This window comes from Stigmatopora nigra, chromosome 2, assembly GCF_051989575.1.
Source record: "Stigmatopora nigra isolate UIUO_SnigA chromosome 2, RoL_Snig_1.1, whole genome shotgun sequence".
In the NCBI taxonomy this organism is placed as follows: domain Eukaryota; kingdom Metazoa; phylum Chordata; class Actinopteri; order Syngnathiformes; family Syngnathidae; genus Stigmatopora; species Stigmatopora nigra.
The window spans coordinates 2,407,818-2,431,801 of record NC_135509.1 but is presented as its reverse complement, the minus strand read 5'-3'; the positions used below and the strand labels follow the sequence as shown (position 1 = coordinate 2,431,801).

General features: G+C 42.2%; 1 protein-coding gene across 1 annotated transcript in view; it reads right to left on the bottom strand.

Annotated features, from left to right (window-relative positions):
* plcb4b (phospholipase C, beta 4b) overlaps positions 1–23,984 on the bottom strand; it is a 29,087-nt gene that overhangs the window by 4,524 nt on the left and 579 nt on the right. The window contains exons 2-28 of the mRNA XM_077741181.1: positions 22,063–22,112; positions 17,534–17,591; positions 10,164–10,261; positions 8,838–8,918; positions 8,607–8,666; positions 7,586–7,729; positions 6,209–6,288; positions 6,093–6,146; positions 5,927–6,008; positions 5,747–5,847; positions 4,972–5,029; positions 4,459–4,567; positions 4,001–4,211; positions 3,836–3,929; positions 3,674–3,753; positions 3,522–3,606; positions 3,359–3,449; positions 3,195–3,284; positions 2,966–3,102; positions 2,789–2,884; positions 2,579–2,723; positions 2,414–2,498; positions 1,812–1,936; positions 1,407–1,458; positions 1,174–1,276; positions 928–1,092; positions 110–314 (exon numbers count right to left, since the gene is read on the bottom strand). Coding sequence (XP_077597307.1) covers positions 110–314; positions 928–1,092; positions 1,174–1,276; positions 1,407–1,458; positions 1,812–1,936; positions 2,414–2,498; positions 2,579–2,723; positions 2,789–2,884; positions 2,966–3,102; positions 3,195–3,284; positions 3,359–3,449; positions 3,522–3,606; positions 3,674–3,753; positions 3,836–3,929; positions 4,001–4,211; positions 4,459–4,567; positions 4,972–5,029; positions 5,747–5,847; positions 5,927–6,008; positions 6,093–6,146; positions 6,209–6,288; positions 7,586–7,729; positions 8,607–8,666; positions 8,838–8,918; positions 10,164–10,247 — 2,617 coding nt within the window. The 5' untranslated portion in view covers positions 10,248–10,261; positions 17,534–17,591; positions 22,063–22,112. The remainder of the gene's footprint in view (positions 1–109; positions 315–927; positions 1,093–1,173; positions 1,277–1,406; positions 1,459–1,811; positions 1,937–2,413; positions 2,499–2,578; positions 2,724–2,788; positions 2,885–2,965; positions 3,103–3,194; positions 3,285–3,358; positions 3,450–3,521; positions 3,607–3,673; positions 3,754–3,835; positions 3,930–4,000; positions 4,212–4,458; positions 4,568–4,971; positions 5,030–5,746; positions 5,848–5,926; positions 6,009–6,092; positions 6,147–6,208; positions 6,289–7,585; positions 7,730–8,606; positions 8,667–8,837; positions 8,919–10,163; positions 10,262–17,533; positions 17,592–22,062; positions 22,113–23,984) is intronic.

Sequence of the window (23,984 nt, the reverse complement as noted above, 5' to 3'; positions counted from 1 at the left end):
GCATCATTACCGAACGGGAAAGCGACTACAAGGAAGAGAATAAAAAAAGAAGGCCCAAGGCTTCTCATAAAATGCAAGACGCGAAACCAAGGCGCTTGATTCGACTCACCCCCAAAGCCGTCGGGCACGTAGGTTTTGAGGATGATCTGGCAAAAGATGGTGGGCAGCGAGAGGGGCTTGTTGCCCTCGTTCCGTAGCGAGATGTGTCGGTAGCCGGCCTGCAGGCCGTCCAGCGGAAGGATGCGCTGGCCAATCAGCTTGTTGTTGTCGTCGTACACGGCCAGTCGCAGCACCGCCAGATCCGGTAAGATCACCTGACACACATTTAAATGTAAAATTATATACATTTAACAAACTAACTACCTGGCCGGACGTTTGGTCACCCAGACGTTTGGTCACACAGACGTTTGGTCACCCAGACGTTTGGTTAACTATACTAGCTAAAACCCGGCTAATACAAAGTCATAGTAAATAGTATTATTATCATCTGTGAATAAAGCGCAACAGAGAGCCTATCTGACTACTGTCAAGGCGCATTTTGGGGTGCCGTATATCTTGTATATTTCTATCTCACAATGTGTGCGCGAGCAGGTGCGAAACCCTGCTTGAGAGAACCCAAAGATAAGCAAAGGGCGATTCATCCCTGGAGAACAGATAAGAGAATCTTCGGTCCAGACGCAAAGTGGGGCGAGTCTGGCTTCTTATGGATGCGCTTTTCAAGGTGTTTGCCCCGTGTGTGTGCGCATATGACAAAAGGGATCTTGCTCACTGAGCACTGTACAGCAGATGTGCGTATCTATATGTGTGTGTGTTGTGTGAGGCCGTGATTGATGGTGTGTGTTAAAAGGGAACTGGAGTCACAGTCACGCTTGAGAGACTTTTCATTGTGCTGAGGGCAGCACTATTCCACACACACAATTGGTGTACCTTTCGGAAGACAAAGGGTTCCTCGTTGTAGGCAGGGTTGAGTCCGTTGTTCATCACCATGCGCGTGCGGAACTCTTTGCGGATGGTGTCGGTGGGCAGCCCGTACATGTCCACCTCCACGTACGTGCCAATCTTCTTGTCCGACAAGAATTGGCCAGAGAAAACCTGTATGGGGAGGAACCAAACCACCTCTGGGTTTGAGTTTTGCCTTGGATACACTGAAAGGGATTGCTGTCGCTTTCTAACCTGGACGCTGCACGTGGCGGCAATGACGCCATCCACCGGCGTCTCCGAGAAGGGATCGAACATGCGGTCTGAACGCCGCATGAAGTCGGGTTTCAGCAGGTAGCTGTTTATGGAAAAATCAATAAACTCATGTTTTGCTTTCCTAATTCTGTTAAAGATCATGTCTGCTTGGTGACTTCTTTCTACACCATACATATTACATTTTCAATATTAGACATCTTAGATGGTCTCACCCGCAAGAGCCGTTGTACTCAAACTTTCCTTGGTTCAGCTGCATGGCCAAATCTGAAAAGCAGAAAAATCTAAATCAAAAGCATAGAAAAGGCTCATCCTCTCGTGAAAGAGCCCCGGGCCGCTGCCATGCACATGGCTGACCGTGGGAGGGGCCATATGCCGCGTAGCCCTTCACCCCTGGGCGGGGGAGCAACAGCTGCTTTACAACAGGCTCACGGAGGCAGTCAACCGTAGCGTGGTAGATTGACTACGAGTTCATTTAGTGTGCAAATGCTGCGTTCAAAATTGAAATCCCGACAAACATTTTGTCCTTACTGTGTCCATGAAAGAATATATATTTAAGTGACTCGTTGGTGTGTGTGTGTGTGAGGTCAAGCAAGGCCCCGCCTGGCGTGATGCGGTACCTGGGGTCTGGAAGTTGAGCGAGACCATCTGGCAGCCGGCGTTCCAGAAGATCTGAGGCATGTAATTACTGGAGTCCACTCGGCCCCCTTTGGGGTAGATGCGGCTCATCTGACGTTTGTTGTAGCTGGGCTGGAGATCAGGAACGTTCCGAAAAAAACGAACATGTGTGTATGTGTGTGTGTGTGCATCAAATACACCGCAGGACTATTTTTAGTGTGAACAGCTTGGGTCAAGCAGTCCCTTTGGAAGAAGATTGCGTGCCATAGCCACACAGTTCACCTTTTAGCCAATAGCAAAATAAAATACATTTGGTTTCGGTTATAGTGAGCTAAATTGATGAAATGCAACAAAATGACATTTTAAATAAAGATATTCATTGCAAATGTTGTCATTTTGATATCTTTAAAAACTTTGTCTTAGAATTAGAATTGAATTACAACCAGCTTTACATATGGAAAAAAATAAAATGTGTCATTCATGGTGGTTGAGCCTTTAAATGTGGTGCGCCTGATAGTTGTGAAAATACGGTAAATGTATAGCTTGTGTTTTTGTGCTTTGAAAGAAAAAACAGGATCCTTCTAATCTAGAGTCCAAAGGATACTTTACAAATTCGATGGCATTGGTCTTTAAGTAGCCGAGGCCCACAGATTCGTTGAAAGATGACATGTTGTGATGGATATTCTTCTCTATGGAGAAAAATAAGATGCAAAGATTCATTTGGAAAATCTATATTTAACTGAGTTTTCAGAGAAGAATACGAGCTCACCTTCGGCTACATCAAAACTTTGGAACTTGACAGGCTGCGCATAGTTGACCATGGCAGACAGAAACGGGTGGATGTTGGTGGTGGCGCCCACGTACGTATACTGGGCAATCAAAGCCTCCTCCAGGTCCTCGGAGCCATCACCACCCTGATTGGATATTGGATAAGAAGCGTGTACCACAGGTAAAATTGTGGGTGTTGTCACACACTTACCTTCTTGTTGTTGTCCGGGTCGGAAGCCTCGGAAATATCTGTGACGTCAGCAGCTTCCGTAGCTTCGGATGCCTCCGTTGTTTCGTCTTCGGGTGCCTGTCAAAAAAAAATAAAAACACTATGAAGCAGCAAAGCAGTGGATTATTTTCGTTGTTGCTAAAAATTAGGCAGACTCACCTTCTTGATACTGTTATTGGACTCTTGGACTTTTTTAGGTTGGGAGTCAGTGTTGGCCTCTTTGTCCGTGGCGGCCTCCGACAGGCTGCTCGGTGCTTCCGAAGTCGTGTCCTTATCTTCGGGCTCCTTTTCTCCCGCTCAGGAAAAAAAGGGCATAGCCAGATTTTTAATATCACAGATATTAAACTTTAAACCTTTTTTTTTTTTTTTTAAAGCTAACTGTCCTTACCGTTCTCTGTGTCGTCCTCTTCTCCCATGATAATGGCGGTAGTGTTGGTTTCTCCTGCCTCCATGTGTTTTTTGAAGGCCTCTAGTTGCTCTGTGTGACATAGAAAAAATACACTTTAGACACCAAAATGGCTTCCACACCAACAGGACACAACATGTGCCTACTCTGCTCCACTTCAGGTTTCAAGCGCTTGTTTTTGATGAGAATTTTTCGTCTCAGGTCATTTGGCGAGGGTAAAGGGCGACCCGATTCGATCTGCCAAAGGGAAGGACAATGTAAAAAAAATTGTAGCAGGTGTGTGCAGTATGGAGGATAAAGAAAACCTACCGGAAAGTTCTCGAGGGGTTGCCTCTGGAGAAAGTCGCCAAAGATCTCCTCACAATACTTGGCCATTTTATACTGCTGGGGTTTACTGCAAGCATACAAGTACATGTTTACTTCAAAAGACTAAATTCTACAAAAACGATGATCACAAATACCTGCAATGGTTCTCAAAGGATAAAATAACTGGAAACTCCGAAGTGACAAAGGCCGTTTCCCTGATGGCTTGAATGACATCCTGTAATGAATGACTGCAGATGTAATATCCTCTTTTTTAACACCAGAGGGTGTGCGCACTCCAAATCGAAAGGGCACTTTACCTTGAATAAAATGTCTGTGCACATGGCCTTGCCGTGAGTTATGATGGGCTCCTGGTCCTCCCCTTTTCCGTCCCAGCAGTCCAACTCGACACATCTGACAGAGACCACAAAGCTCTGAGCCAGTTGTATAGATTGGCATATTTTTTATACGGAGACTACTAATACCTGCACCCTGAAAGCAGGGCCTGCCGGTACATCTCCACCGATGACTTGCCACCAAACTGCCGGCCCGTCAGGTAAGAGTTGTGAGACGAACTGATGAAGTAGTGAGCCAGTGGTTGGTCCATGTCCTGGCACAACTCCAGACGGTCCAAGAAGACCGGGGCGTTCTCGTCCGACATCAGGTAGCGGCAAAAACCGTCACTGGACATGTTGCCTGGTGAATAAGTAAGATTTCATTTAACATTTTTTTTTTAATCAAAGTGACTTGAGCTTCAAAAAATATCACCTGACTATCAACTGAAAATGAATTGTAGTACCAACCTTGCTTCTTCTAAAAACGTCAAATGAACTCTTTAAAAATAAACCCAACCTTTTTGCAGTTATTTTCCAAACTGCCAGGCGGCAGCAGAGGCCAACATTTTTTTTCATCCTCCCTCCCTCCCTCCCTCCTCCTCACTCACCCTTCTTCTTCAGCTCTTCATCCCGTTCGTACTTCTCAATGATCTGAGTGGCTCTCTTGGGGTCGTAGAATGGGAAAAGGATCTCATTGAGTCGAGGGTCCCGTTGGTTCTGTAAGTAAACATTAAAATCAAACAATAAGCACATGCCAAATCCCAAAAAATAAAGTTCCACATCTGACACACAGCACACAAGGACACGGTGATTCAAATGTGACGCCAAATCAGAACCAAAAAAAAGTGCTCTATTGTATCATGTGCAATGCGGTGGCCACACAAACACATCCCAAGCAGCGGGGAAGCGACAGGACGGGAAGAAAAAAAAAACTTCTACCCTCCAGTTACCGTGGCAACGCCCATCAGACACAGGGCTGGACCGAGAAAAGGGGGGAAGAGAATGAAGGGGATGGCATGCAGAGGCGGCCATTGAGGGTCCTATCGGAACTAATCCAGATGGTGAAGGCAAGAAAGACGCACACATGCACAACAAAGTTGAAGAATAAATAAAAAGCTTACTTCATTGAGAAAGCTGACTAACTGGTCTACTGTTAAATAATCACTTTTGCTCCCATTGCTGCAAAGGAATGGATTAGAAAGAGAAAAATGAAAATAAATGTTAGGCCTTTTGGAAATTGTCAGTCGTTCACGCAGCAGGCAGTCAGTCAGTTCACATTAGATTAGAAACAAGCTGTCCTCTTCTGTTCTTTTTTTTTTTTTTTTGCGGGGGCTACTCGTTCCCGGTGAAAGTGTCGTTAGGTAGAAGAGATCATTAAGGCCAGGAGAACTGGAGAGGCGGGTTAGAGGCTGGAGCTAGTTAGTGCGGCAGGCACGGCAACAATCTTTGGCGTCCTTATTTACGACGGGATTTGCGGCACCTTAATCTCGAGGGTGAAGACTTTTAAAAAATTTAAATCTCAAGAAAATTCCTCAAAAAGTTTGAATATGGGAAAAAATTGATAGTTAGATAAATTACTGTTGGGTTTTTTCTATTATATTTGTGCTTATTTAATCATTTTTGTATAAGAGTTTCTTCAATTTGGAAGCTCGAGGTCACTCTCCAGGACAGCTAGCTCCAGCCTGCGTCCTAGCTCCGAGGACTGTTTACTGGAAGATACAGCTCGACCCTTTCCCCAGATACAAGTTTGCAATGAAGATCTATGAAGGACGTTTACATTGTTTTTGATTCAGCGGATTTGCTATCACACTCAACTTCAACTAGTGAGTCAAAGTATGACCCGAAATGTCAACAAATACAGAAACCTTCTATCCAAGAAGAGCGATGGAGCCTTACATCTTCTTGAAGAGGTCTTCCAAGTCCGTGCGAGGGCAAATCTTTTGCGTGAGCGCGTAGAAAATGTCAAAGGTAAACGCCGATTGCTCAATCTCATCATTCTGGGGGCAAAATACAAAACCTGTGGTTATAAATTCCATCTAACGTGGCATTGTAGCTAGAAAGTTTGGGAAGACTCACCTTGCCGCTTGGAAGGCCTAAATCCTTCAAGGCCTGAAAAATGCCCTTCTCCGTCTTGCCTGAAGCAAACGTCCGTGTAATCCTTTAGCGAGAGGGCGATGGATAGAAGAGTTAATGGCACGAAAGGCACTGTTTTTGAACCAGATTCCCCATGGTTTTGATTTACCCTCGGACAGGAATCTTGCCGTTTACATTGGTCAGGACGCACATCTTGATCCAGCTGAGACGAGAACATGCTGGTTAGTCAGCGAAGCGAGCGAGCGGACCGCCGACGGCACTCACTGTTTCTTCAGCGAAGTCATCGGGCACACGCTGTTGGCTTTGAAATTGTGAATCACCGATCTAAGGCCCTCTGTCCATTTCTGCACACACAAAAGAAACAAGTATCAAGCAAGACGCAAAATCCTTGAAACAAAATCCAAGCCACAAAATCCAAGCCACAAAATCCAAGCCACAAAATCCAAGCCCCAAAATCCAAGCCACAACTTCTTTAGAGAAGCACCTTGCGACTCCAATAACTTGTAATAAGATCTCCGAGTTTATGAATAGGGCATTCGTTAGCTGGTGAGAAAAAGTTAGTGATATTTGTGTCACTGGTGGCTTTCTACAGTGTGACTGACATCGAGATGAAGCCATTAAACAAGATAAGGTGGACCCCAGGCCGTGTCTGTAAATGACTATTGCGGCCTCAGGTCTGCTGCTGTGGGCAAAAATGCATCCTGCAAGGTGGTGACGGTGTCTTGGGGAGAGTGTGTGGGTGTGTAAACCCGTGGGTAATAATAATGTGTGTGTGTATTTAACCCACACATATGGTGACAAATGCTACAAGCTTACACAAGAACCTTTGCAAAAGACAAAGCCCTAAATGTAACAAGTTGACCTTTTAATCATTGTAAATCTTAAAAGAATGATTCCTAACCTATTGAATCTGGATGAACAAGAATGCAGGTAGCGGGAGAAACCATTTTACATCCTAGGTATGTTTGCTTAGTTTTCTTTTTGAAAATCAATGCTGTTATTGATCAAAAAGTTCTTTTCTCCTCTCTCCATTGTCAAAGCTTGACTTGTATTGACTCTGAGCGTAAAAAATCGAAGCTCAACTTTTTACCTCGACTTTTTTCTTCTTGTGAGCAGACCATCTGCCAGGACAATAGCTTACACTGTCTTGAATAAAAAAGCTCAATGCGAGTTCTTGGAAGCTTTTCATCCACTTCTAAAGGTTTAACACGGCAAACAGTGTTGTGTGCCTATAGTGTGTCAGCAAGCAATGTACCCAAACAATCAAGACAGAGGCTTGAATTTAGTGCAAACTGATTTGGCACCCCCATTAGCTAAATTTGATGGAGACACACTAAAAAGAGAAAGAATAGAAGTTTTATGTTTCCATTTCCAATGCGCGCAATGACGATCTCTGGAGCGAATCACGGCCACAGTGTGGGAGTTTCGACTATTCAGTTGCCCATGCACAATTAACCAAAAGCTTTGCCGGGTGACTAAAAGCCTTCAAAAGTGGATGGACTGAATAGGGGCTTTTTTTGGTTTGGCGTTCACCGCTGACCTAATGTCGAACGGTTGTATGGCATCTGTCAAAATTAGACAAGCACCATTTTAGCACTTTAAACCATTGTGAATGTAAATATGTCCTTTTAATTGTCATACCCTGGCCGTGTCCGCGTTCTCCGCCACCATGAACATGAAGCTGAGGTTGACCAAGTCAGCGCCGCTACAGATGCAAATGACGCAGCTCTCCAGGTCTGCCTCCGTCTTGCCGATGGCCTCGAAGGACGACAGGATCTTCGGGTCCTAGCATGGAAAGAAAGGCATCAGTATGTATGTATGCTGATCACAAATACAGCAGGAACTACCCATTGTACCATTTTGGGAGACTCCAATCTCATTGATTAAATTCCATTGTAATTTGCATTTTCTAAATGACAACAAAGGCAATTTTAAATATATTAAGCATCTTGAAAAACATTATATTTTTAGGGTGAATTGCATTAGGTGCAATTTAATTCAAAACGTTTGTAGCGAGTCAAAGGGCACCTTTTTCAGACAATAAGTGGCACCTGTGTATAAGCCTCACCTGAGTATAAATCGCACCAGAGTATAAGCAATTTTCTGGATGACTATAAACTAAAAAAACAAGCAATTGGCAATTAGAGTGGAAAAAAAGAAATATATACAAATTGCAGGCCCAGCCAATAATCCAAAGAGAAATTTGATATATGCAAATGTAAAAAGCCTCTGGTAAATGGCTCAAGTCTATTGAAGTACAGCACGCAGCGAAAATAATTGTCACTTCCCTCCACCGCATTCATCTTTCATCCATTGTGACTAAAACCGTGCATGAAGGCTGAAAGCAAAGCAGACGGCCACCCGACGACAACAGGCCGTGCGAGTGCCGTTCGTTGGTCTCCTGGTGGCTCATCGCATTACGTGCGCTTGTGTAAGTAACGACATTACCCTGGCAGGAGAAGCCCTCTCGTCCCACTCTGCGTGCACTTCATTCGCACATGAGCGGCAAAACAACAGACAAGGAGGTGGGCGGGGAAAAGGCTCCGTTATCTGAACACATCATCTTGCTACGTGCCCTCACACATGTACGCCAATATACACTTTTCCATGTTATGTCAGTCTATACGGGATTTGTTTTTCCTTGAGGGATTCTTTTGCTCACCTTTGGGGTGGCGCCGACCCGGATACTATTGATGAGGGAACACTCCAGAACTTGGCCTTCCTGCGGGATGAAAAAATGTCCATCAGAAAAACAGAAAGTATACACGTGACAGTCTTAAATATTCAACTAAGACTCCGGGTCACATTGACCCGAACACAGCTCCACCTCCAGATACGTAACGCTATTATCGAGGCACGGAATAACAAACGCTGGAGGGTCTTAAGTCCGTACCTTTCCTTCACTTTTCCACGAGACAAAGAAGCCATAGTCATCCACCTTCACCTGGCAATTGGGCTCAAAGATGTACGGGTCCTAAAACAGGGGAAATTAATTAGGATAAAAGTGCTCATGGATTGAATCATTAAAAACACAAAACACTTGATTAATACTCCCCAAAGGTTGTTTTGTACGATGAAAAAACTCTGCTATAAATCCTCAAAAGGGACTGGTAAAAATACATTTAGCATTTAAACCTTGTGAAAATCAAACTACTATAAATTTCATTAATCACAGCAGGATTCTGAGGGAAAAAAAAGCCGTGTGACAGACGAGTTAAAAGCTTGAGTGTCTTTAATCTTAAGCGTGACCGACACTGGCGTCCGTCTCCTGCCTTAAAAGAAGAAAAATGACTTTCATAAAGCAAACCCCGTTAAAAGCCAAGCTTTCACTCAGTGTGACCAGTTCATAGCTTTCACGCAAGATTGGCCACGCCTTACCTTTTTATTGATTTAACTCAAAACATGATAAATAGTGTTTTCACGTTTTCCCATCTGTCAACGACTGATTTCCGGCCGTAGCGAGGAAGGCTAAACACGATGGATCGCAGAAAAACAAGGACGGGAAATCCCTTTTACTATTAGCTTGAATGACGACCGAGTTGAGACAGTTGACCTTCCCACCGGTCGATTCGTCAACCGAGGGAACGCCATTTGAAAAACCTGACTTAAAAATCCATCAGGAATGCCAAACACGTTTGTCCTTTGAAAACAGCTAGCGGCCAATAAGGATAAACACTCTATACTGAATTAAAAAAAATGGGTTCTCCCTCTAAGGCTCGAACCCTGCTGTCAAAGTGTAGCTAAACATGTCATGTTGCTAAAAGGCACCCACATAATAACACACATTAGCTGTCAGCAGGGTTTTGTTTGGCGCACTGTACTTTAAGTGAGGGGGTTTTGGGGGGGGTGGAATAGAAAAATCCATGCTGTTTAGCATATTTGCTCAAATGTGTATGCTACGTGCGTAGGGGTGGAATTGGCAGAAGCCATTTCAAATCGACGCAGTCATATTGCCTGCAGGCTTTGTAGTTTACGGGTTGTGAGGGTTGCTTATTCACTCACGTTCAGGCGGGGGAAAGAAAATGAATGAAAGTGTCATTCATTCAAAAAAATCTAAATTCCAAAGGATAGATAATGACTAAATGATCATAGAGGTTAGAAATAGGGCAATGTTTTGACTTTGGCGGAATTTGGAGATGATAATAATAAAAAGATAGTCAATGGTGTCAGGCACATCTTCACATAGTTGTGATAGGTGACAATAGAAAAGTATTTGTACCTCATCAAATCTGTCAAAGGAGGCACCCTCCCGCATGAACTCGGGCACATTCTTCTGCCAGTTGAACTCGTATGACTTTGTCATGGCTGCTTAAGGACCTACAAAACAAAGAAGTCATACCCATAAGTCCATTTAAACGTCAAATAAAGTTGGTGAAGTGATAGAAACATTTCATTTCGGACAATAAAAATGTGTACACATCCACACACATGTGCAGCCACGCTTTGCCTCCCTGTGGAAGGAGGGGGCGCTACCGACAAGAAAGCGTTATCAGGGAGATGACACCACCCCAAATATAGTCTATCTTTGACGTCACGCTTAAATATGCCAGACAAGGGCGTGCTTGCTATCTACAGACACGTTGTGACATCAACATGGGTGTCACACCATTAAAAATGATAACAGGCGTTCATGACAGCATCTCTGTAGTTAAAATGTCAACATTTTTAATTGGATTTGGAGAAGAAAATAAAACATTTGAATTGGCTTCCCAGTGCAACAGTCCTACATTTGCCTCCACTTTAACCCTCAAGTCACACTTTGTCATAAACTTTGACTTGTCCTGCTCACTCCGACAGGTCTCATTCGTCTCCATAAAAAAAGGAAAGAACACATTGGCTGCCACACTTTGAAGAGTTATAACGATCAGTCTTGCTTAACCTTGTTAATGCCCTTTCCCTTACCGGCCTGACACGATTTTGCACCTCTGTCCTTGAAACACAGTGCCATTAACAACCTGCAACATTTACCGACACATCTTGAGCTTTGTACATCTTTATTTGACAAGTATATTTTTTAAATTCAGACATACTCGAGCAAGGAAAATCTAACTGAAAACAACCAAACCAAGCAATTTCCTCCAATGTTTTCTGAGTGTACTTTCACCTCCTCTGAAGATAGCCACAAGGCTGAAACAGAACGCAGAAGTAAGGGCAAATCCAGAGAGAGCGAGAGATGAGTAAGAAGGCTACAAGCAGGGAAAAGGGTGACGTGAGAGGGAGATGCTACAAAAGAGTGGCGAATGAGGCAAACAGCTGTATGTGACAGAGAGTGGAAAGAGGCCAATGGGGGAAATCTGCTCTTGATGTGGCCAATTCAGATCAGTGCCAACATCGAGGCAGGATACAAGAAGCTCTCCCCAGGACACCATTCTGCCAAAAGTAGATGAAGTAGTGCCTTTTCTCAACTGCAATACAGTAGGATTTTACCATTTGAGAGTAGTGCTGCTTTTCATGGACAAGAAAACATAGTCAACATGTTCAGAATCTCAAAGCGTATTCCTAGCGTTCTCTATCTGGCACAGTCTGCTATTTGCCAATCAAGTGATACATTGATCTTGGACACTTCAAACCTGCGCTGGCAATAATACATCTGCATTTTTCTGGTTCTCCGCCTGTTCAGAATATACAGAAAGGAAATCGTCTTGAATTGTGGAGCCTCAGTGAGTGTAACTTTCTGAAAACTATCCCTAAAGTGTTTACACACTTTAGCGACAATGACTTCGTCAGAACGAATCTCTCCACACGCTTGCCTGTTTGGCGTCACGGCACACTTAGCCAACTCAATGCAACCCGGCAAGGGAAAAGTACATAAAAATGGGCCGAGTCCATCTAAACGGGCGGTCAACCATCTGTGGCGTTCTACCATGAGATCAGGATCACAGATGCACGCAGTGTGTCGGTGGGGAATGAAAACATAGATGCTGGCTTCCTCTTCTGATTAATGAGCGAGACCAGGCAGGGCGCCAGGATAGCAACCCAGAAAACGAGTTAATGTCATTTCACTTGGCCAATAAAATGGATTAGCACAAAATGGAAGGAAAGTGCTCCGAAAGTGCATTACTCTACCTTTCGGGATCTGGGCTGCTGGAGTTCAATGATTAGGTCTCAAGGTAAATCAGTAAACAAGGTGGGAAGAAATTGGAATTAATCTGGTTTGAAATGCTATACACATACCATAAATCTTTGCAGGACACAATGACCACATAAGAGCCAACCTATTTGATCCAGATTCAAATGATGTGTTTAAGCCAATGACAGATAAGTACTTTTCCCAAAAATGTGTGCTGACCTGCTGTTTGGTACATGAAGGTCATATCTGGAAACTGTTAGAAAAAAACATGTACATAATTTTACCCAGTGTCCATTTACATTAGGATTAGCACAAAATAATGATAAATCAACTTGGGTATCAGATAGCTTGATGAAGTATTTGACAAATAAACAGATGATCTTCCCCCACCCTGAATGGAATAGAACACCAGATGGTTAAATCTGCCAAATAATCCCAAATCAAATTTCAAACAAGTCCTAATTTTGCCTAATTGGGTTGTGACGCCCAGCCGGATGCTAAATTAGATCTCGGCATGATAGGTTAGGTCATATTTCCTCAGCAGGATGACGCGTGTCCAATAACACAAGCCAGCTAGTCTACACGTGAGGCGCCGAGGTGGGAGCAGGTAAGGTCCGAGCACCCTCCTGTCCAACCCCTGACAGGGAGATAATTACAACAGATCGGGAACACCCAGCGGTCCCACACCTCATAAACTAAAATGAGGCTACATCCGCCAGGCAGTGTAAAAGGTTGACTGAGGACACGTTTGGTGAACATCAGCTGTTCATTTTAGGGCGAGTGGCATTAATACTGCACTTGTCTTCTAGTTCTAGTACTTTTACTTTTTAAAAAGGATCCTGCTGAAGTTGAACCTAACAGAAAATGGGGATATAAAAGTACCAACTGGTGATTTTAGACATATGGCAATATATTAAATTTAGGGGTTGTTATTGAGACTACAAACATAAAAAATTAAAGTACCCTATCCTTTCTGCTCCATGATCAGTTAAACCAAATCCCGGCCAGAGGGATGAGTCACAATTAATAATACACAATGCACCTCTATAGGGGTTCATATTTGGTTTTACTGTAGAACATACAGTCTATCACCCACACAAGAGAAGAAAAACCCATCTTTAATCCAATAAGAGGTTTTATGACAGCAATACGAGCGGTGTTCTCTGAGTACACGGCACATACGGCAGCAGGATCAATGCCGCCTACCTTGAAATTTTATGTCTCATGAGTCAGTCAACAGCGGTAAAGCAAAGTAAACATACAATAGCCCAAATAAGGGTGGAGATCCTTCACAGGACCTGTGACAGCAACAGCCTCGTTCCCTAAAGTGAAATATTTCCTAGTTTTCAATGGAGACGCCTCTTACCGAGTCAATGACTTGCCCTTAGCACTTTTTCACTACTTGTGTTCATAGCATTTGTACATATCGGTGCTTCTCTTTCTGCCAATTTGTCTAAGTACATGTCTACGTTTGAAGTGGCTTGTGTAAATGTGTGCTTAAGTGTGTTTTCTTTAGCCCACTTAGTAGTCCTCTTTGCTAAAGGAGTGACCATGTACAGTACAACTCGGAAGAAAAACAGGAATGAAAACAAACGTACAAAAATTGTCGTGAACAGCAACGAAAAAGAAAAACAAGGCTAACCTACAACATACTAAACTATTTAGATCTCCAATAGGAAAGCTTTGTCATCAATATCTCGGGTTTAAAAATGCGTAATTCTTATTTGTGTAAAATCAAATTAAGTTAAGAACGTTGCAGAACAAGAGAGACGACCTCCATTGTTTCTTTTTGCCTTTTATAGTTCCCATTCAATCATCGGTTCCCTGCTTACATCATTTATTTGGTGTTATAAGAGCACCCAAGTGTGCACTAAGCCGCTCAAATGTTGTCTCAAATATGAATGTTTTTTTTAGGATTAGCCATATTCAAATATCCCTGTGGCTCAATATTCAGCAAAAAATGTCTATAAGATGTAAATGAGTTGGTAAAAGACACTTCCATATACGGACACAGAGAAGGAGATAATAGAAGCCCCAAAAAAGATCTATATATAGTCATTACTATCAGCTCGCTGCCAAATTGAGTTATACAAAGTATTTAACACAAAGCTTAATGGATGGAGCATCCCCCCTAATAAATGATAGCCCAAAGCTTTTACTGAATAGAGGATATTATGTGTGTGTATATGTGTGTTTCCTAAGTTGAAGGCAGTGGAGTGTATGAACACTATTCAGAGTCTGTGTTGGGCAAAAGGAGGTTAAATAAGGTCTGTCCTTGGGTTTTGGCTTCTGGTGCTTGCTCAATGGAAGTAATTAGGAGGTGAAACTGTAGTTTCGGTTCATTGTATCAATGTATTTGCCAATATGACAAAATCCTGAAGAAAAGTTTTAACTGTCTGCCACTACTTTTGTGTATACAGTATGTTTCTTACCTTTCAATGGGTGAAATGTTATCTGTATTTGAGAAAAAAATGATTATATTTTTTGGCAAACATGAGTGAAGGCCTGAATTACAATTTCACAGACAGGCAAATAGTTCCAAATTATTTCAAGGGATAAAATTATCCATGATTGGCTTGCCTTAAAACAGCAATAAGAGAAATATTCTCACTGGACTACATTCCTAAAACCAAATAAAAATCAAGTCAAAATCCCCATAAAGTGGACATAGTGGATTGCGTTACAAACTGCACACACAGATGGCCTAATATTTGTCAAAATAATCTTTCCTGCTGGCATGTAAGGACACTACAATCTAAATCAACTGGCTTAAATCTAATCTGAGAAGGCTTGCATTTCTGTACGACTTGGAGGTGACAAACGTGGCGGCGCCGGTCGGGTTGGACCACCTGCCAGCGCTGGAATTCTTTGGACAAAATAGGTTAGGTAACTGGCCTTTGCCTGCAGAGTCAAAACATCACATTATGCCCAAATTGCTGTGTTACATCACACACTGCGCACTGATGTGAGCTATTGTGTGTATCAAAGTGCGCCGAGCACCACGATCTCGGTGATAGCGGATTAGGAGGTCAAAGGTACACTTTGCCCAACTACACGTGCCTTGGGGAGGGATGGCTGAAAGTATGTTTGCCCAAATATGGTCAACATATACGACAAGGAAGACCCTTCTTTAAAAAAAAACACATTGGCCAAAGTCAAGTTGTGTTTAAGATTCCAAAGATTTCATTTTCTAAAGAATACATTTTTCATCTTAAGCATATAAATGAGTTTCCTTCTCCTCCATCTCCAAATGCATAAAAAAAATCTTAGTTTATCTGCCAATGAGTGGGTAAACAAGTCATTCTGTTACCTTACAGTAAGCACAATTAGCATAATAACCACTGCATACCAATTATCCTAGCCGAGTTATACAAGGTTCCAAAGCAATATCACAATTACGGCATTACAATTGACTGTGCTTTGCTAAACTGTATTATAACATTAATGCACTAACAATCTCCATGTTACTATTGACTTACTTGTTCAAGGATGTACACAAAAAGAAAAACTAGAACAATGTAAACACTGACACAAAAGCTGGAATGAACTACGAACTAAGAAGAACCACAACACAACATCCCTTCTACCATTTTTCCAACGGCAATCTGCACCAACATGAGGAAAGAACCAATCCCAACCTGGCGAGGGTGCAAAACTATAAACAAATACTCAAAAGCTGAAACAAGCACAGAAAGGACAGAAAAGGGGGAAGACCAGCAGGACAAAAATAAGGGATTTCACCCATTGCCCAAATAAGTATGCATTAATGGAGAATGTGTGCACCCCTGCTGAGCTACTGGTGAGGAAGCCAGGAAAATAGAACATGTCCATATAGAGAGGAGTAAGAAGGAGGAGCAGGTCCGAGGTCCAGGGTTTAAATTCCTCCCCAGAATGCGACTATAAGAGACCCTGAGGCCGACTTGAAGGACTATACACTGTACCTCAAAAGTGGATTGTCATTCTGACAGCTCAGTTTTAGATCTGTGAGGGGAAACTAGACTTGCAGAATCCATATTGTGGGAAATAAATGGATGGCAATAAAGCCTTCATATTTGCATTTGCAATCTCTTTATGGTCTGACCTGGATAGCAAAAAGTTTACTGCATTATCTATAGTACTTGTCTGCAGATGAGCACATTAGATTAGAATTAATTGCAGGACACATTAATGTGATGAGCTTCAAGAGAATGAACAGATTCATCATTGGGATAGAATCATAAATAACGTAGAAAAAGGAGCTGACAAGATTTTTGAAATTGTGGTTGAGTTGCAGTTTATATAAATGGGGAAGCTGTCTTCTGGAATGGAGAGTGCCAAGTTGGCAAGAAAAACGTTGAAATGCGAATATAGTTATAGTTAAAATGGACGGATACTGCCACTAATGTACAGAAGCTGCATATTCTTTTGCGCCGAGGATAAAATACTGAATAAATTGGATGTCTTATTTTTTGGTTTTTGGCTCTAAAGTGTGAAACAGTGTCCGTCTGACGCGTTTTGCGCCAGAGCTTAAGACACCTATAATTGCATGGCATACGTCTTTGGTTACCACAGCGGCAAGTGTGTGAAGAAAAATGTCCTCTTAAGACGATCTGTGAAATGATCCCAGGAAAGTGGAGAAAAGATGCTGCCTTTGATTTTCATCTAAGAAAACGCTTAAGATCCAGCTTCATTTTAAGATTGGATGGGGAGCACGCCATTGACCGTTTGATTGACGTAGAAGCAATGAGACATTAGTAATCCTTGGCTAGTGTCAAATTTGAATGCTATGAATAAAAGAGCCTTCTCCGGATGAAGAGAGAATATATACGTAGGTCCTATAAATACTCACAAGTGTTTCCCAGGCAGACGGCGAAAGCGGCACAAGAAGGAAAACCTGCCTGACAAACAAACAGTCCACAGATGTTGCTCGTCTCTGACACGGGCGGTCACCATGGTAACCCAGTGGGCCAGTCACGGTCTTCAGCTCGCCTCTTTTGCGGCGGCCAGATCGCACAGATGTACACACACACACAAAGACACAATAACAAGTACACAAAGAAACATCCCGCCCCTTACGATCTAGTGTGTAGTTGATGACCACCCGGCCCAAAATGCTCCCTGGGGGTCTTGATACACATTGCTTGACCCGCCATTGGACACAAACACACAGTTATGTTTCTACCACTGCCCATGCTTAATTTTTTATAGTTATTCATTATAAATTGGAACTAGGACCAGAAGTTGACCCATAAATTCCTCCAAATTGACAGAATGTATTACAGAAATAATTAAAACTTGAGGTTAATACTTGCCAATCACGTGATTTGGCCACATCATTAAAGTGAACAGGTATTAGAAAACTGCCTTAAGCATGTGAAATAATTTGACTGAGTGGCAAAAATGTGAATTTCAAACTCCTGCACCAATCCACGTAAACCAATTAACGATTACCGTCTTAAATATTGCACCAGGAATAACGAAAACAACATCTAGACACGAAACTTTGATCTTAAGAGTATGAATAGTTTAAGGCAACTTACCGGGCAAGAAAACGAGGGAAGGGGTAGGGGTCGGAAAAGGACGGCACACCGAACCACTCTGAAATCAGAAAAGGGAGACAAAAAGGGTGTCATTGAGACGACGATAAGAAAATTAAATCTTTCTTGAGTGTAATCACGCTGCTGACCTTATTATTCAGTTTTGTGGCGTACACTTACAGTAATAATACGGCTGCCTTGAGGGGATTCCACGAGCACACACAAAACATTCACACACGAGGTAGAAATGATGGCGATTGTTCATCTAAAGAGGAGCTCAAGTGCTAAATAATTCCTCAGCTTTTCCCAAGCGGGACAGGAAATACTTGCGGTTGTGCGGTTGTTGGCTACAACCATCAACAGATCGGTGCATCTCTCAAAGTCAACCATCACATTTCGGGAATATCCCTGTTGGTAAATGAGGTTATTTACGTCTTTCCCATGTCCAGCAATATCCAGGATTTCCAATAGTTGGCATCTGGGGACACATAGGAACTTTCTACTATAATTTAACTCAATTTGTAGATTTGTTTTGGAAGCCATGCCATAGGTAACATTAGTATTTGTCTCAATAGACAACAAAAATACACCAAGACCCAGGTTGAGGAAGAAGCCACGTGTTGAATTATCACCACTTCAACGGGTTATGTGAGGTTTGAGGTGTAAACAGAGGCAGAAAATCCACTTCCCCAGTGACAATGTAGCAGGAGATTAAAACAGCAGTCACGCGCATTTCAAGAGCGTACGCCGTATCCCAGAGGTATCATGGATGGGAGACGGCGAGGGAAGTGACATTCACTCCATATCACCTGGAATAGAAAATTCTAAATATAACACAGCCTCTAACACACACACACTTACACAACGTTGTATCCAATCCAATAACACACAATAGAGTGCAAATCTCCACCTAGGCACATAAATTCCTGACGTACCAAGCCAATACCGTTTCGTTGTATTATAGGCGGAGCTACTTCAATTAAATCATGTGTGGCCAGTACTGTCGCTAATTCTATTTTTTCCTGATGTTCGAGCTTCTATGCCAGAAATCAACTATATTGTTGTTATGGCAATAGTTTCCTGGAAAAAACAAACGTATTGTGACAGGGTTCGTTGAAGTCTGTAATTTGTCCAAAATGGCTGCTTTAGTGGAAATGACTAAACAAATGAATTGGTTATTTTCAGTTTTGCAATTGAAATCTAATTTTGGCAAATTGTGAAAGCCACAAAAGCCCAATAAACAAGGACAGCTATAATTGCACACATCTCGACCCACAATTGGGATTTAAATCGTTATCTAAACCCGAAATATTTTCGGTAAAGGGCATCAAGATACAGTACACGATGTCCTACGTTCAGAAACCACAGACTGGTCTCTTGGGGACTCCCAGCTGCCCCAAACGCCTCATAAAGAGAGTCTTCCTATCCCCTCAAGTCGGCCATCTTCCTGTTTTGCATGACTCTTTCGGGACCTAAAACTGCGCCAGAACAAATCTCCAAGCGTTTGTCGCACAGCTGCAATCCCCAGAGAGTTTTTGGCCGTATTGAAAAGAGCAAGTTTAAGACGTGGGTTTATTTAGCCGATAAATAAATGAAGCAGAAGAGCACTCTGACCTCTTGAAAAGAACAATGAAATACTTTCCGCTCAAGAGGTTTAATGAGCAAAAACTCCAAATAGAATCGTTCCCTACTAAAATGGGAGATTTACACTAATGCCTTATTCCAGTCCAAACTGTCAAACTCGTAAAGCTTTATTAACGATTCCGCCGACGGTTGTAGGACGACGCCAACGTCCCAAACTGTCGCGTAAACAGAAGCCAGTCGAATTTGAATGAAGGGAAACGCCAATAAAACACTCTTTAAACACTGCCTGTTGACTTAAAAATTTTGGTCTGCTAGAGAAATGACAAGGCAACGATTTTAAGTCATTGTTCCGCAAAAACTTGTGTAAAAATAGGTAACTTATGAAGAAAAGTCTGGTTATCTGCTGAGGTTTTAGGCAAACCGGAGATGAGTCAGAAGAAAGAGTTTCTAACACCAGAACAAAATGAATAATTACATGGCAGCTTCCATTCCAAGGCTGGACTCTAAAGGTAAGAGTGTCATTTTTTCTTTTTTGTTCTGTTCTTTGACTTAGTGAGTCAGGAAGAGAACACGGCAAACAGCAATCCCTCAAGTTGGAAAAAATACATTAAAAATGAGAGCGTTTGGTTGTTAAGTGCAAAATCAAATCTGCGTCAGACCAAAGACATTCTTCCTAATGCACCGGAGTACGGCATAATTAGTGATGCAAGCCTCGCTTCTACGTAATACTAATGAGTAGATGGATGAGTCAGGAAAATATAGAAACGCCATGGAATCGTCATCAAATTTGTCAGCATTAAAATTGATAAAACTGTCGCAGATTTTTTCCCTCTAGACTGAAATGATGGAGAATTTTATCTTTATCTTTTGAAATGAAATTCCTTTAAAAAAATAAAATTAAGAGTGTTTTTGGTGGTATTCTAATGACTTAGTTAAAAAATACAATGTTTTTTATTTGCTTTCTTGGTTAAACTTGGTAGGATAGATGATTTGCATTACTATTATGTACAGACATTTTCTAAAAGTATAATCATAGTTAATCTTATAGCCAATAAACTGGGTTAGAAAAATAAGTTGATTTTCAACCAAAATACAAGGATACCTTCTTTTAAAAAAAACGGCATTGCCAACAGCGCAATGGCGATGATGCTCTTTAAATTCCGAATTGTGAACCTTCCCAGTTTGTTATGACATCCTCCTAATAACGGACCCATTGGCCAGGTCCAGATGTTTGTTTAAAAAGACGGCGGCGAAAAGTGGCCGCTGACGGAATTCTGGCAGCGGCTTCGGAAATCCAATCCATCGCGCTCGTTTATAATGCTCAAATGCGGTCCTGGGATTTTTCTTTTACGAGCAATAAAGTTCAAAGGATGAAAATGTGGGCCATAAATGAAGTTCGATCCTTTACGAAGACTCAAAAGCCAGATCGTACAAGTCAATGGACGCAAAATACAGACACAATGGCGTCTTCACTCCACCATTCCAATAAGCATATGGATCATAATAAAATGTACTAGTTGGTGTAAATAATTTTCTAGCGTAACAGTCTACACACACTTTCTTACTTTCCTACCTTTGTTGACTCCACCCAAATTTTGTCTTGTATTTTAAAGGCTAAAATGTGTCAAACCCTCTATGAACTGTACCTTAATAATTTGCACACTCGCTATTCTTTGGATGAGTTCCATTGGAGCGCCTTGGAAGGCAGGTGATGTGTAATAATAGCAATCCAGTAGAGTATGGGACACCCCCGAGTATTCCGCCGTTCTGGAGCGAAGGTCGGCAGTTTAATTGGAAGGGAAAAATTTCCTTCACGTGTATCCCCAACCGTGGATGAGGCGACTCACGAGAGGAAAGCCGGAGTGTGTGCCTGCTTTCAAGACCACGTTAGCTGGATCCAGGATCCCTGGATTCACTAAGTGCCTTATTTTTAGCCTGCAATCCGCTACAGTCCAGCAAAAAATGTAAGTTTAACTCACGTGATGACAGTCACATATTCTTACCTAAAAACTACTTTAATTCTAAATCATATCCTAAAATCCAACAAATCCGACATCAGAAATCTATTACCATCTATTTAATTTCCCTCAGTTCATAATTTATAGGCGCCTTCCCAGAATAGAGCGACTTACTTGACTTTGAATTTTAGAGAATGATGAACATGGGGGAACACAAAACGGGAGGTGCAAAACCCCTGAACGCTAAGCAACCCACCCATTGGCCATGGTGCTACGCATGATGACATCATTAATACAGATTACATAATAAGAAGAGAAACTCGCAATCAATTCGCCGCCTCATTACGGGGTCTATCTGGGGAGTTTCCCTGTAGCGGGCTTTTTAGTCGTGACTGATGTGTTGGCAAAGAGTGCCAAGTCTTGTTTTTAAACAAAATGCCCTGTTGAGCTACACCCACCCACGCAAAAAAATTAATATTATTTTTTTGTGTCGCGTAATGAAGACTTTTCAAACTTACCTCATATTTTTGTCACTCAAGATATGGATTGACTTAAAACTGGAAATGGAATTTTCAAGTTGTTGTCATGTACATTTTAGGGAAAAAAAATTCTCCGATATGAAATTGAAGTCAATAAAAATGAAATTGAATTGCGAAGATTAAACGTTTGCCCATTTTGCCTAAGAAAGGGGAACATACAGTATATGTGAAGCTATTTTTTTTTGTTGCTTGACAACTCCCAAGTTCTCTCACCACCAGTAAATCGCTTATGTTGGTAAATCGTCACTGAGGATAAAGAAGATGGGTCGGAGTTGAAGTCACAGTATATCAAGTCAATTTACAAAGTTCCTTATCTCGAAAAAGCTCCAATTTGATGGACCACTCACATCTGGAGCCACCCGCAAAATGGAAACCGTTCCAGGAATACCAATTAAAAGCACTAAAAGCCTTAAAACGAGCCACGGTTAAAAAGGGGGAAAAAACAACTCACCAGTTCTGCATCAATTCCGTTCAGCGGGAAACGCTCATCTCTTGGCCAGCCTGCAGAGACAAAAAAGGACATACGGTAAGAAGGAGGGAGAATTTCATCAATCACGCCGTCGGGACTTATTTGGCCGCCGGCCTCCTTCCTCCCCCCCGCTCGGGAAAACACCCCGCAAATCACAGCCTCTACCAGCGGAGCGGCACGCCGGGCTTATCCTAAGAATTCCCAGACGCTGGCGACCTTGTGATGACTGGAGATGTGAGGAAGGAAGCGTGAGAGGGAGCGGCGAGAACGGGAGGCCACCAGGTCGTTCAAGGACAAACAAAGGAGAAGGCTAATTGGCGCAGTACCAGGTATTGATCGCCTTCTTCAATGAATAAACACCATGCCACATGGGAATCATCCTTACTATAACTGAACCCACCGAGTGTCGCAGTAGTAAAAAAAAAAACCCTGCTACAACACCACAGTGCTCAGACGTTTGGTCGCCAGACGTTTGGTCACCAGTAAAATGGTGACAGAGTTTACTGTTGAAACCAGCTCTCAAATTTATATTCATGAGAGAGTTTAATATCTAAGAGAGAGAGTTTAATATCCAAGTACTGTTTAATATCGAAGTACATTTGACTGGCGACCAAACGTCCGGTTTTGCAGCACCACCGACTTACAAGACAAGACCCGTTTAACATCCCAAAGGGCCGGTTAGAAATAATTATTTTAACATAGAGTGCAACAGCGATATTATTTCTATCATTCTGCTATTTGTCAACCAGTTTTTTGTAGTATTGCAAACATATTTAAAGATGGCGTCCACTTAGGAAAAGGGAATGATATTGAATTTTTTGGGGGGGAAGTTGGCGTTGTTTATAAAGCAAATAAAGCCAGCAGCTTGCCTGCAGGTTATTACACTGAACAAATAAGGAGCACTTAATCTGCTGGCTGCATGTGATCACACAATTGTCAAATTCAGCAATGCTAGCCACTTCGTTTTTACTGAAAAACTATTTAGGAGACAAGGAAGCTGTTCACAATGAAAACGCTCAAACTCTGTGTTGTACTATTTGAAAACATTGTTTTCTCCAAATAATAAAATTTAAGATGCATACGATTACAGATTTATCTCAGGGAGAAAATATGGGGTTAATATATAAAGGTACAATTGAATATTGTGATGATTGTTTGCTTAAAATTTTCAGAAAACTCAGCAAACACACAAAACTTTGCTACTGAGAAATGGAAAAAAGTATCAATACAGTAAATACATCTTTGAATAACTAAAAATGCCAATCGAGACATGAAAATATGCAAGCTTACCAGTTTTCAGTTTTGAACACAAGGACAAGGTCATTCACAGGACTTTACCACTCCAACATTGCAATCCATTTATCAGGAAAGATTTCAACTTTATCCTTATCCTATTTCCACATTGCTCCCTGTTGATGCATTCAACTGATATACCGAACATTTTCAATCCATCCACATCACACACCTTCTCTTAATCATTTTCATCTGCAATTCAAAGGGTTAATAACATCAGGTTGCAAAAAAATGCATATCAAATCCCCCCCTAAAAGAAATCCATTGAGCAATATATACTACCTTGCATGCATCCCAGATTTTGGGGGCAAAACATGCACCCCACTGGGCTCGGCTCTCCACCCCGGACACTGTCCTCCGTCCTTCCCCGGCTGCAGTCCCCTATGTCCCGCTACACAGAGATCTGCAGCTGCCCCCCACCTCCAACATCCCCTCCCACCAGCCCACCCGGCTCGGAAACATCAATACTCTCATCTTTTTTTTGTTTCATTTGTGAAGGCCCAGCACACAAGCGCACGCGCACACTTAAACACATTGATCAGGTTTTTTTGTACCCGTTTATGTCCCCAGCCCAGGCTAGCGAGTTAGCCACAAGCTAACAACTATCACCA